General features: G+C 40.4%; 1 protein-coding gene across 7 annotated transcripts in view; it reads left to right on the top strand.

Annotated features, from left to right (window-relative positions):
• The window catches only part of LOC123979783 (protein mono-ADP-ribosyltransferase PARP15-like), a 79622-nt gene that overhangs the window by 54884 nt on the left and 10781 nt on the right, over positions 1-13957 (top strand). For 2 of the 7 annotated variants that reach the window (XM_046063852.1, XM_046063851.1), the window contains exons 1-9: positions 587-806; positions 894-1130; positions 1490-1714; positions 1815-1869; positions 2046-2192; positions 2787-2849; positions 2936-3112; positions 3242-3424; positions 3552-3940. In XM_046063852.1, the coding sequence (XP_045919808.1) occupies positions 915-1130; positions 1490-1714; positions 1815-1869; positions 2046-2192; positions 2787-2849; positions 2936-3112; positions 3242-3424; positions 3552-3940 (1455 nt within the window). In that variant the 5' untranslated portion in view covers positions 587-806; positions 894-914. Of the gene's footprint in view, positions 1-586; positions 807-893; positions 1131-1489; positions 1715-1814; positions 1870-2045; positions 2193-2786; positions 2850-2935; positions 3113-3241; positions 3425-3551; positions 4179-5528; positions 5666-5896; positions 6078-6767; positions 7713-13957 lie in introns of those variants that run through there. The other 5 variants (XR_006827330.1, XM_046063849.1, XM_046063854.1 and 2 more) reach the window with 5 other exon arrangements.

The raw sequence follows: 13957 nt of genomic DNA, 5'->3' as shown, positions 1-13957 counted from the left end.
AAACTCGCTTCCAGCAGAGCCTCAGAAATCCTGTTTCCCTAGAGGTGGGGTCAGACCTGGTCCTGTCCAGTTTGTCCTCTGATGCTCTGGATGAGGCTAAGACAGCAGTGGTGAGAGACCTGAGTGTGGCCACTGTGCAGCTGCAGGGAGCTGCAGCTGTACCTCCAGATCTAGACAGAGTGAAAGAAATCATGATCAGAGCCAAGAACAAGGAAAACAGTGGGGAGCTCAGAGTGGACGTCAGCTTCATACCAGGACCCAGTGGAACCACAGTCACCAAAGTACGACTTGTGGGCTACAGTCAAAATGTGAACAAGCTGAAAGAGGTTCTGCACGACTACCAGATGAACCAAGTCAGAACACATGAAGTACTGAACCTACCACATCCTGAACTGGTTGACTGTTTTGATAAAGTCTTAGCACTGGTTGGCATGAAACAGACCAAGGTGACCTTAAAAGCCTTGCATTTCCAATATCCATGTGTGCTTGTGTCTGGCCCCCGTTGTCTGGTCCAGGAGGCCCAGCAGGCCCTAATCTCAGCTCTAGCCAGTCTGACATCAGACACTTTGGTTCTAGACGAACCAGGGGCTCAGCGTTACTTCCAAAAAGAGGGCAAAGAAAGCAAGGAGCTGGTAGAGAGCTCCTGTCAGGTCCTGATCAGGGAACAGAAATCACGAAGTATCAGAAGCCCGAGCAGCCTCACACCCAGACCGTCCATCACCAGACGTCGCAGCAGCACTGTTGGGAGCGTTGTGGTCAACAAGACAAGCCTGGAGATCAAGCTGGGCAGTTTAGAGGAAGAGCGGGTTTGACAATTTATGTTCCAATTTACATAAACTAGTCCAGCAGCAATGCAACACTCAAGTTGATATTATTTTACATTATTTCCACAGGTGAATGTGTTGGTGGTCCCCATGCTAAACAGGCAGCTGACTTCTATGAAAATTGGTAAATGTCTGTTGAAAAGAGCAGGGAACGTGATCCAGTCCAAGTTTGACTCTGTGGCAGCGAATTGTTCTCTTGCCCCTGGTGATGTTCTGCAGATTGATGGGCCTCCATCTCTGGGCTGCTCCAAGCTCTTCTTCATTGAATGCTCACCGTGGGATGGAGTCAGAGGGCAGAGTGTGCAGGTAAAGTGAAATACTTGGTGGATTCAAAAATATTGGAGAGAAAACATTACGGGTGAGGGCAAAGGATAAGTTCAAATTCAAGTTTCTCCGCAAAGACATTCATTCGTATGGATAAATAATAACTGAAATATTTAGAAGAAGAATGGCACAATAAGCTTAAGAGAGAAGTTCAAACCCTTCCTCTACATGTCTGGCCAAATGCTGCATAAATCTACTCTATGTCAATTTCTGAATCACAATCAGAATCAGAATACTTTATTGATCCCCGAGATGAAATTCCTGTGTCACAGTTGCACAAATTTTAACCCACACATTTTTGAAAGCAATGTGCAATGCAGGGGATTTTTGTTGTTTTGTAGGCGCTTGCCAATGGGCTGAAGAAGTGTTTGGACCTCTGTGTACAGCAGCGCTTTAGCTCAGTGGCCTTTCCAGTTATCGGACCTGGAATTGTTTTAAAATTCCCGCTGAGTGAAGCCATTCAAGTGCTGACTGAGAACATTCGCCAGTTTGGATTATCTGCATCTTCTGGGTCTCTCTCCACTATCCACATCGTCATTAAACCAGACTATCCAGACTCTGAGCAGGTGACTATCAACACTCAGACAACTGTAGTAACTGGTTTAGACGCATTAATATAGGCTTTATTGAAGAAAAAGTAATTAATGGTGATGTTTTTATTTACAGTGCTACCATGATGTTCATAGATACCTCAGCTCAAATATGAACCAGGGAGGCCAAGGTAAACTAGACAGCTGCTCAGACTACTTTGACTGTTGACTGTTACAAAATTGCAAAAACAGGGAAGAATCTCAAATAATTATATATATTTATTTGTTAGTAATGTTTCACCATTTCCACTGACATTCTAAATTATATGATTAAACATCAGACATGTTGTGGTTTTCTTCTACTTAGCGATCTTCAGGTCTCTCACCAGTGATCTTGATGACATCACAATGACAGTAGGAGGCGGGGTTAAACTACAGCTGGTGTTTGGTGACATCACTAATGAGACTACAGATGCTGTGGTGAACACGACCGACTTCACAAATTTTCACAACGGTGGGTGAGAGCTGCTGTAGCTGAGGATGTCCTAGTGAGCAGAAAACCACATTGTAACTGTGAAGTTATTTTTAGCCACGTCAGCGACGTGACTCTAGGGACGGCAACGTCGGTCAGTAGGTTCATGACTTTGTTCTAGAGCGAAATATCTCATCAACTATCAGATGGCTTGCCCTGTCATTTGTTACAGAAATTCATGCCGCCCAAAGGGGTTAATCATGATGACTTTCGTGATCCCCTTACATATAATCTACAGTCACCGGCAGATCATAGTTTTCACTTATTCTATTCTTGATCAATTGATGGATTGTTTGACATATGTGTTTTATTTCCTAAAATGTTTGAATTGATTGCCATGAAATTTGGTACTGGAACTGTTAAAATGTTGGTGATCCCTTCATTTTTTCTGTTTCTCTGCACTCCAGTCTCTTACTGACATTCCCATCAGTCTCTGTGCTGTCGGTGTACTTTAGTGTTACGTACTAAGAGCAAATGTTAGCATTGCCAATGACAGCATGCTAATTTCAGCATTTAGCTCAGTGCACTACTGTGCCAAAGTACAGCTTCAGAGACCTAATCACCTTTATTCTACAGATGGTGTGTGCAAAGATATCTTAACTGTAGCTGGACCACAGGTGGAGGCTGAACTAAAAGCAGGTGAGAAAAGAGGACCAGAAAGAAATGTTCACGCAAAACACACTTAACAGTTTCTTACTCGTCTTGTCTTTGTTATGTTTATGTAGCCAAAGTGAACCAAGAAGACGTTTTTGTATCTCAGTCTGGATCATTCCCTTGTGAAGCCATTTTACATGTGTGTGGACAAAGAGATGCTGGTATTATTGAACAACTTGTGCGTCGCATCATTGAACATTGTGAAACATTTGGATTCAAGTCTGTGGCCATTCCTGCCATCTGTGCTGGTAAGATTTTTGTAAGACTTTCAAGATGTTCAATAATCTCACACACATACAGTGTAAATGACTTGAACATGTAGTTCATCTCAGTGTCAGTTTTAAATCTGCCTGTAAAAATACAAACTGTTTGTGCAGGAATTGGCGGGTTGGACCCTGGTGTCGTAGCAGGTGCCATCCTCCGAGGTGTCAAGACTGCCACGTCGTCCACTCCCCTCTACTGTCTCACCAACATCCGCCTCGTCTTGATTAAGATCAAAGTTTTCTTGAAGTTTAAAGAGGAAGCAATGCAAATGTTTCCCACTGCCGGAATCAATAGAGGTGACAGGAATTTTTCACAGCCTTCTTCTTTTGCGGTTGCTTAGAAATATGTCTTTTTGAAAATATCAGAATTCTCTCATTTCATTGGGAATTGTGACTGATCGTTATCATGTGATCTACCTTACAGTGTCAGTACCTCAGTTTTCTTATGTACAACAACAACAACTCCCTTCATCTATGAGTCCAGACCTTAACATCTTCCATACCAGCTCCTCAAATGAACAGTCTGTCTTGCTATTCCTGGGTCTCTCCAGAAAGGATGTTGATGATGCCAAGACTAAGCTGAAGAATCTGTATCAGTCTCAGTGCTCCACTCAGTCCTTCAAAAAGGAGGAGCTGGCATGCCTCACCCAGGAGGACATGGAGCATCTGAAGCAGCTGGTTGAGACTGAGTTTCTGTACATGCAGGAGGACCAGTCCAGCCAGGGCAGCTTAACAGTGAGCGGTTTAAAGGACGGGGTCAACAAGGTTGTGCAGATGATTAATGCCTCTGTGCACGGCTCCCTCAGAAGAGAGGTGAGAGTCAGGGAGGAGGAGGAATTGTACACCCGTGTGGCTTGGTGCATCCTGGGACCTAACGGCACCTGGGAGAGACTCCCTAAAACAGCCAATCACAGCCTGGAAAAAAATGATGTAGCAGGAGGGATAGTGGACGCACAGGGCATCCAGTGGAGTGTGAATGCACAGAAGTTGAAGGCAACAAGCCGAGTAACTGGACTGAAAGCGAATCTGAAACGACTTGTGAATCTCAGAGGTGAGAAGCTGGTTCTAGATGAGAAGTGATGTAACAAAAAGAGTCTGACTGGTACTGGAGTTTGAGACCACAATCAAAACTGATTCATATCTAGATACTAAAATAATTAAAATCTTAATAACATATGTTCTAATTTTGTATTTCAACACAAACACAAACAAACATTTACATATAATAATATAAATAACTATTCACTTAATCCATGGACACAGTAGTCGACAAAACAGTTTCACCACATGGACCATTCAGTTCTGCTCTCGAGTCTTCAAACATAACACTTGATCATCATCAGCAGATGGACTTTATCTAGTTGTCATGGAACTTCTGGAAAATCTCTGCACGTTTAGGACTTTTTGTCCATGTTGGCTTCAAATTAAGTAAAAAAAATAAACAAAGTAAAAATTGTGCAGGTATTGTATTTAAACTGAGACAGCTATAACATCAAATATGAAGACAAATGCAGCCAATACAACATTAACCTCTGCAGTGTTGTGCTTTGCAACTTTTTTTTGCATTTCAGCCAACATGCAAATTGCTACTGACAGATCTGTGCAGTGGAGTTAAGAGGAATACGCCCAGTCTGGGCTCTAGTTCTCTGCTTGTTACTAGGTTCACCGGTGTGTCAGCCAGAACAACACTTGAGGCCTAATTCTAAGAGCTGAGAGATGGTTGTTATGCTGTTTACTTCTTCCCTTTGCAGTTACACCTGTTCAGGTATTCCAGTCGCCATGCAATAGCTGGGTGTTTATGGCTGGTTGTGATTTCTATAAAGAGAAAGAATAACAAATGTTTAAATTTGAACCATATATGCAGTAATATACATAACATTACCAAACCAAATATAAACAATAATCAGGCGTGATATTACTATGACTACCTGTTTCTTAAACTCAAATAATTGTAAACACACGCACATTTCTCTCACTTTTACGCAAGCGCAGCATTTCAAAACACTCCATGAGATTGTCAGGGATATTGCTAACACGCTGTGTTAAAGGTGGGATATGTGATTCAGGAGGAATCCAGCAATGACAAATACCGTGATATAGAGCAAACGACAATAGAGCAAGTAATGTAACTAACGTTAGCTGAGCTTTGGGTTAGCGAACCGATGCTACGTGGAGCTGTGAAGGTAACATGCAGAGATGAGGAGACAGTTGCAGAGCCAACACATCATCTCCAGACAGTGATACAAATGTTCTGCTACTACGGCTAACATCACAACAACAATACAAGGAAATGCAGTACCACAAGTAATGCTGTGGATAAATACTCACTCTTTGTCATACAAACACATTTATTGTGATATCTGATCTGTTTCCACTCATTTTGCCCTCCAACTTTTTTCAGACTTTACTCTCCCCCTGTGCTGGGATAATATGGGTCACAGTGAAACTTTTAAGAAGGTTGAGCTGCAGACTTCCTCTGCAGAGTACCGGACAGTGAAGGAGGCCTTCAAACGAACTGTCTCCAAGACTGTAATGAAGGTGGGCAGCTCTCACTGGAAAAGACATTTCATTGTCTGTAGACATTGAGTACATAAAATTTATTCATGGCACATTCCAGTTAGCTTAATAACTTTCACCTTAATGACTATTACTTATATTTTACTTATTACTTATATTTTACTTTATAAACAGTATATTATAGTGTGGTGATATTTCCAAGGATGTAAATAGAAAATCTGGCAGCTCACTATTTCCTGGTTTTCTTGATAGATTGAGCGTCTGCAGAATGTTCATCTCCGACGCGCCTATGAAGTGCAGAAGAAGAACATTTCTGATAAGAACATACAGGAGGGTGGAGCAGGTGAAAAGCTTCTCTACCATGGGACGACCCAGGAGAACTGTGACTCCATCATGAAAACTGGGTTCAACCGGCGCTTCGCTGGACAAAATGGTAAAGATCTTTTGCACAATAATAAGGAGTCATTGGTTCTGCAGTGTAGCGTCTGGCCCAAACTAATGCAACTCTGAGCATGCATTTTTTTTTTTGTTACTTCTGTTTTAGAACGCATCACTTGCTGTGACAGAACATTTACAGATGTTCCTTTATGTGTGTGGTCAAAAGTTTCCGGGGGGGGGAGGTTGCATTGATGGGATTTGGACCTCAGTATTCCTAATAAAGCAACTGGACTGATATTTATCAGTGAAAAAACATATAGATTACTACTATTACTAATGTTGTTTCCTTCCTTCACGTCATGTCTTCTCTCTCTGCTGTTTCCTTTCATTGAGAGACCGTCTTCACTAGAAAAGGGACAGTATCTGTCATTTGTTCAAAGGCTTAAAATTACTTATGTTTACGTTTTCTTGACTAGCAATGTCTTCGGGTTTTGAAAAGTGCCAAATACAGTGTGTACCTCCATCTACTAAAAACAGTCAACTTTGTTTCCTATAAGCACGACAATCTTTACTGGAACCCATACCAAGTAGTTTTAGCTGCCTAAACTTAAACAAACCTTTAACTACAGAAGTAGCAGATGAGATAAGAGGAATTGTTTTTACAACAACTATATTGGATAATTTTGAAAGGCACTGTTATTAAGGTATGAGGACTTGTTAATTCCCTAGTTTCTCTTTTTCTCAGCAACTGCATACGGTCATGGAACCTACTTTGCTGTAAACGCCAGCTACTCAGCCCAACCCACCTACTCCAAGCCAGCTGCTGATGGTTCTCAGTTAATGTTTGTGGCTCGAGTCCTGACTGGGATCTACACCCAGGGCCAAAGCAACATGAAGGTTCCTCCACCTCGCAGTGACCAGCGGCCCCATGACCTCTACGACAGTGTGGTGGATAACATAGTCAATCCCAGCATGTATGTTGTGTTCCATGATAACCAAGCGTACCCAGACTACCTCATCACCTTCAAGTGAGGGAAACATGGTGTATGACAGGGTGGGTGCAGAATGAGTGAATGTACATGATAATGATAGTACATGATGAAACTACTGAACCATTGAAGCTATAAAGTTAGCTGCATGAACATGTCACGTATACTCTCCACAGATTCTCAGACACACCAGCAGCTTCTTCTCTGCTGGAGCTGCCGATTTGGCTCCTTTTGTTTGTTCTCATCCTCTCACATGGACCTTTTCACTTTTGCTTTTACTCTGTAATGGATGCAACTTGAATCGTTGTGAAGTTAACAATGCTTGAGATAGGGACAAGTGAAAATAAGTTGAAAAAAAGAAAAAATCTTTTTTAAAAACACTCAAAAAGTACAAGGGCACATGCACACAAAATGTGTTCCATTAATAAAATAATATAATTTGTTTGTTCCACAGCTGGTTTTAAGAATAAAGTAAAATATAAGCTTTTCTTTAGTATAGTTGTGTTTTTGGTGTTTCTGCTTTATTTTGGATAGACACGGTAGAGAGAGACAGGAAATGCAGGGGAGAGAAAAAGAGACAATGCCATGAAGCAAAAGCACCTGTTTTTTGGTATGTTTACTTAAAGCTCTAGTTGTATGTAGCAATATGTTTGAGAGAGAAATTCAATTTGTATAATAAATATATATGAACATCTCCAGTTTTTAATCTTCAAAGGCAGGGTGAGTGATTTTAATCCAATACATGTCTTGAAACATAGTGGCTCGCACCCCGGTAAACAACACTATTCCAGCTTTTCCAGCCATGTTTAGTTAGTCAGGTAAAGTTTAACGACTATTGGGCATAAGCGAAGGTAACATGGGGGCGGCCAACCCTTGGTCCCGGTTAGCAGGGGGACCCCCTACGTGGGAGGTGAAATTTCTGTAAGTTTATTGTAGAAGGGTCGGACAAGATGGATGCATGCAATTCAATTCCAACTTTCCTAACTAAATTCAGCTGTTCTTATTAAATTAAACTGTCCCGGTTTCAATGAGAAACCACCACAAGAATGACAATTACCAACAAAAACACTATTCTAACACTATATTCTAAGCAGACATGTTTAAAAAACATAAATCATAACTGGGAAATTTCTAAGTTGAAATATCCAACTTCCGACCTCAAAGCGTTCCAGGTGCATGGTGGTGCATGACACCAGAAGTGAATGAAAGCCATGGCTGACCATGACAAAGTGTACACAGTTGCACCCTCAGTAGTGCTTTAGGTGTTAATTAAAAGGATGGCAGTTTAAATGCAAACAACTGACATAACTAGGCTATAGGTTACTAGTTAACTGTGTACCCCTCTAGCTACATCAGTTGGTAATCCTCAAGTCAGTCAATGTTGTAGGTTACACTTCCTAATGTTTTTAACAATAACTTTTATGCATTGAAGATGACTTTATGAGATTCTTTACATTCCATGGAGTTGCCTGGAATGCAGCATTAGTTATTCCCACTGTGGATGCATGGAGAGACGCAAGAGAACCAAGCCAGGAGAGAAGGAAGAAGGAAATGTGTTTTTATGCCGCTTTCCAGACCAGTCGGAACTGGGAAATTTCCAAGTTGAAATATCCGACTTCCGACCTCAAAGCGTTCCAGGCGCATGGTGGTGCATGACGCCGAAAGTGAACGAAAACCATGGCTGACCGTGACAAAGTGTACACAGTTGCACCCTCAGTAGTGCTTTAGGTGTTAATTAAAAATATGGCAGTTTAAATGCAAACAACTGACATAAATAACTTATACGTTACTAGTTAACTGTGTACCCCCAAGCTACATCAGTTGGTAACCCTCAAGTCAGTAAATGTTGTAGGTTACACTTCCTAATGTTTTGGCATTTTTAACAATAACTTTCATGCAGAGAAGATGACTTTATGGGATTCTTTACTGTAGCCAGCTACGTAATAGGCCTAACATATTTCTACATCATGCAAATATACTTTTTATTGCCTTTTAATTTATGGTTTATCATTTACAATTTGTGTTTCCATGGGCGCTGACATTGTTTAGTGACTTAATTCAGCTGCTACTCGTGAGGACACAAGTAGGAAATCCGACTTCAAGTGGCGTTTCAGGATAGTTTTTCTAGTTGAAGGTCGGAAATCTCCCAGTTCCAAGTTGCATGGAACGCAGCATTAGAGACATGAGACGTCCTTTCTTCCAAAGCGTCACGTAAATTGACGTCCATTTCTGCTGATGGCGGCAGCTGATCACTGCTGGATCAGCGGTCAGTGGGCTCTAACAGCTATAGAGACTTTTGATGGAGTTTGTGTCTGCACTCATGTGCACTGTGTTGGTACTAATAAAGTCTCACAGTTATCAGTGCATAGCAGCATTATTCTCAATGTAGCTGTTACGTGTTTAACAAATAGGCTACCTACACATGAATAATTCAACCCGTTCTTATCAATGTGCGTACAAATAACACGGCTTTACACTTTCCAATTATAGGTTTCTTTATTGATTGATACTGACATATTATTGATACTGATTGTAAATTCATTATTGAATAACCCAGAATATGATCGTGGTGTCTTGAGATTTATTAGGTTAAATGTTTCAGGGAAATTGAAATGATGTAACTCGTATCAAAGTCGACGCTCAGTTTTAGGCTTTCTTCTTCTATTTCCTCTTCTGATATCCTTTAACACTACTGCATACAGGTTATTTGCAAATCACATCGTGACTGATCGATCGCGGCGTTTCATTCATACTTTCATCAGATAATTTGCTCGCTTCATTAAATACTTTGGTGCAGTTTCTTCTTGTCCGACTCCTTATGTGTAGCTATGGTTTATTGTTATCTATTTGGACTAAACACAGGAATGACCAGCCTCACATGACTGAATAGAAATGACGATAAATTATGTAAAACATGCTGACAGACTCCTGTCCAATCAATATAATGGTCGGTCTTTAAAACACTTCCACGAAGGATGTACTGGTGTAGCTTATCGTCTGCTCATAGCTCCTCAGAGGAAAAGACAATCGTTTATTTTTTATTTATTGACAAACATTCCATATACAAAAACATGGCACTGAGTTGTCACATACTGCAGAAAGGATCAAGTGCATATCAAAAGATAGGGAAAAACAAAAAAGAAAAGAAGATCAAAGGAATTTAAATAAAAGGAAAAAGGCTATGGTTTTTTCCCCAAATCATATTCTGCTATCATACTAAAAAGTCTCATTGCATTCTTTACTTTCATAACATTAAGGGCTTTTGTAAAGGAAAGAAGCTCATTATGAAATACACAAAACTTAGGATTCACTTTCAAAAACTTTCACTTGTGGATATAAAATATCCCAAGAATGACAATGTTATTAATCAGAAAGTCGTCTTTGTTCTTGTCCATGTCACAACTATAGATAATGTCCTTCAGAGAAAAGTTCTTGAGATGGAAAACCTTTGGGTGAAGACAGTCATGTAGGCTATATCAAGCCACAACGCTTCTGAATAGGCCTACTTACAATGGAAGAATAAATGATCAGTAGTTAGTTTTATTGTCACACACAATTATTGGTTTCTATTCCAAAGCGCTGTCATATGAAGTCGCTGGATGGATACATGGATAGAATTTTAAAATGGATTTCTTTAGCTTTGGGGAATATAGGGAATTTTAAATATTTGGTTCGTAACAAGTGAATAGTACATTTTGAGAAAAATTGGGAAATTGAGTTTCTAAAGGATATTGTAGGGTATGAGATGCTATCAATCAAATTTCTAATTGTTTTGTTAGGGATTTTTACCTAATTAAAGACAACGCCTCCAACTAAAAGTAGAGGGAGAGAAGGGGTGACAGGAGTGGAGTTCATTAACATTCCCCTAAATAAATACATAAAAGAGTTGGGAATAGCATTAGTTATGGAGTTAAAATGATTACGATTGGCAGTGAGGTCGTGTCTTAGACAGAAGTTCTCATATGACATGAGATAACCGTCACTGTCTGAGTGAATCACAGACCAAATACCTTTATCCATCCAGTCTTGTTGTACAGCGATTTGTTTTTGACCGTGATATATCTATTATTTCAAAATGGGGAGTTATGAGAGGTAAAGTTATGATTATATAAGAGTTTCCAATATAACGCAACCTGCTGGTGAAACGGGGATAATTTAATTGGAAGTCTTTTAATAGTGAAATAGAGGAAAAGACAAATAAAAGACTTGAGAAGCACCTTAAGTACAACCCTTTTGAACCGACCGTTTTTTCCCGCTGTTAAACTAGCAAAATTGGAGTTGGGCACGTCCCAAACGCAACTGTGCCACACGCTTAATTCAATGCCCTAATATCGTAAAACAGGGCCCAAAAGCTGCTTCTTTCTTTGTTGTCAGTGCTTCAGGAGAGTCTTTAGTCTCAGTAGGACATCTAGTGGTTTGGTGTGGTAATACCCCATTTTATTTTGCTTTTATTTTTCTATGGAAATTGCGACACATGAAGCTGGTGAACTTGCAGAAACTATTGATGTCAGGGCATAAAATGCCTAAAATAAAATAAAAATATCTGGTGTCGTCCATCCACCCTTTTTGAGTGTGTACATAGTAAATTTGGGGAAGTCAATGAAAAAAAATATGCTTATACTACTTGAAATTGAAACTAAATGAATACACTTAAGAACTCATGCCATACTGGGAATTACAACATAGTTCAGAATTTGAGGTATAATGGATAAATGTCAACACCCATTATACTTCGAAGCAAAAGAGCTTAAGGGCAAAGACAAGTAGATTAGGCATCACTTTCTGAAGATCAGAGACTCTGGGGGGAGGATTTGATTGTGGAATGATAAAAAATATTGGAGAAAACACCTGTCAAATCTGCTTTGAGAAGAAAAGAAGGTTAAAAATCCCACTAGGTTCAAATGGGTTATGAATAAACATTGCGTTTTTTCTTGTTTTTAGTCCAGGAAGGGGTTTTGGAAAGGAAAGTACACACCCCTGTTTCTTGTGGAGAGCTACATCTGACGATGAGCCGAACCACTTCTCCTCACAACACTAAATCCACTTAATATCCATCCACCAGTCACTTGCAGGTTAGTTAACCCTTGCGTTTTGTTGACACTGGTTTTACGTCATTGTTAGGGGTCCCACACACCCCAATGCTGTATGTATATGTAGGCTACATATAAAGATAATTGCAACATTAACCAGTTTTTGCCCCTTCGAAGAAATGTTAAAGCTACATTAATTTTGTATAATTAAATTTTAACACTAAATCAAATGACTACATGGCATGTGAAAGTTATGGGTCTAATGATGAACACAGAGAAATATCACCAAACTGTAGAGCTTTTTAGCCTCTTTCAGCTCATTCATTTATTTTTATGGCTCTTATTTTTATTTACTGTTTTGCTTTAGTCTCTAAGCAGCAGCAGGCAGCTGTTTTCTTTGTGTCTTCAAACTGCTGAATATTAGTTTTCTATTAATTCCTGTGTGATAGTGTTTGGATGTTTTTATTTTTATAATCTGAAACACAAATGTGTGAAATGTGTCATCATTATAGTTGCTTATATCAACATTATTTATCAAAACATCATGAGTTATCAACATCATTATACTACAATAACTCTTATCAGGGCACCTGTAAAAGACTAACCAGGGAAATGTCCCAATTGAAAGTCTGGTGAAAAGTCTGATGTAACCGGATGTGTCCATGTAATCACAAGGAAGTGAACAGAAAACACCATAGTAAGTGAAAGTGAAAATAAGCAGTTCAGGGCACTCCGGCAAACCTAAAAGTGCCACACTTGCCAAAAATGGGTGAATACCAACATCCACTGCTAAAGATCTGGCAGACAGAGACAAAGGATAAGATCAGGAGATACTTTCAGAAAAGACAAGATTCTGGGGGAGGTGACTGTGGGACGTCTGAAAGGACTGGAGGCAACAACTATAAAATCAGTTTCAAGGAAAAAGGAGGTAAGGAATCCCATTGGGTTTAAATGAGTTATAGGTCGAATATACTTTGCAGTTTTGGATGTAATGTGGTATTTATTTGCACCTTGGACTTTTACAGACCAGGAAACGGTTTTGCAGAGAAGGTTTCACACAATGTCCGTCCCAAAACAAGTGAAAATCCTACAGCAGGACCACTCTATTGTGACTGGTGATATCAAAGTGTACACAGTTCAGGCTGTGAAGGAAAGGATTGCATTCCTAGAAAAGAGCCTGCCAACCCGGAAGGAACTGCCAATTGTGGAGAAGCAGTTCAAACTGGTGGAAGAAGAGTTTAGTCGAGAAATGCGTGCACATTGCCCAGAGGTCAAAATCCACAGAGGTAACGCCATGATCATCTTGGTAGGCCCTGACAAGGAGGTGCAGTCAGGAGTAACAAAACATGATGAACTGATCAAAAAGGTGAAGGAAAAGAGAGTTATGCTCCCCACAGATTTAATAAACTTCATAACATTCAGTGGTGCAATCTCCAAGTGCCAAACTCGCTTCCAGCAGAGCCTCAGAAATCCTGTTTCCCTAGAGGTGGGGTCAGACCTGGTCCTGTCCAGTTTGTCCTCTGATGCTCTGGATGAGGCTAAGACAGCAGTGGTGAGAGACCTGAGTGTGGCCACTGTGCAGCTGCAGGGAGCTGCAGCTGTACCTCCAGATCTAGACAGAGTGAAAGAAATCATGATCAGAGCCAAGAACAAGGAAAACAGTGGGGAGCTCAGAGTGGACGTCAGCTTCATACCAGGACCCAGTGGAACCACAGTCACCAAAGTACGACTTGTGGGCTACAGTCAAAATGTGAACAAGCTGAAAGAGGTTCTGCACGACTACCAGATGAACCAAGTCAGAACACATGAAGTACTGAACCTACCACATCCTGAACTGGTTGACTGTTTTGATAAAGTCTTAGCACTGGTTGGCATGAAACAGACCAAGGTGACCTTAAAAGCCTTGCATTTCCAAT

Source organism: Micropterus dolomieu, linkage group LG12 (assembly GCF_021292245.1).
Source record: "Micropterus dolomieu isolate WLL.071019.BEF.003 ecotype Adirondacks linkage group LG12, ASM2129224v1, whole genome shotgun sequence".
Classification (NCBI taxonomy): domain Eukaryota; kingdom Metazoa; phylum Chordata; class Actinopteri; order Centrarchiformes; family Centrarchidae; genus Micropterus; species Micropterus dolomieu.
The sequence above is the reverse complement of the archived record's forward strand: the minus strand, read 5'-3'. Positions and strand labels throughout refer to the sequence as shown.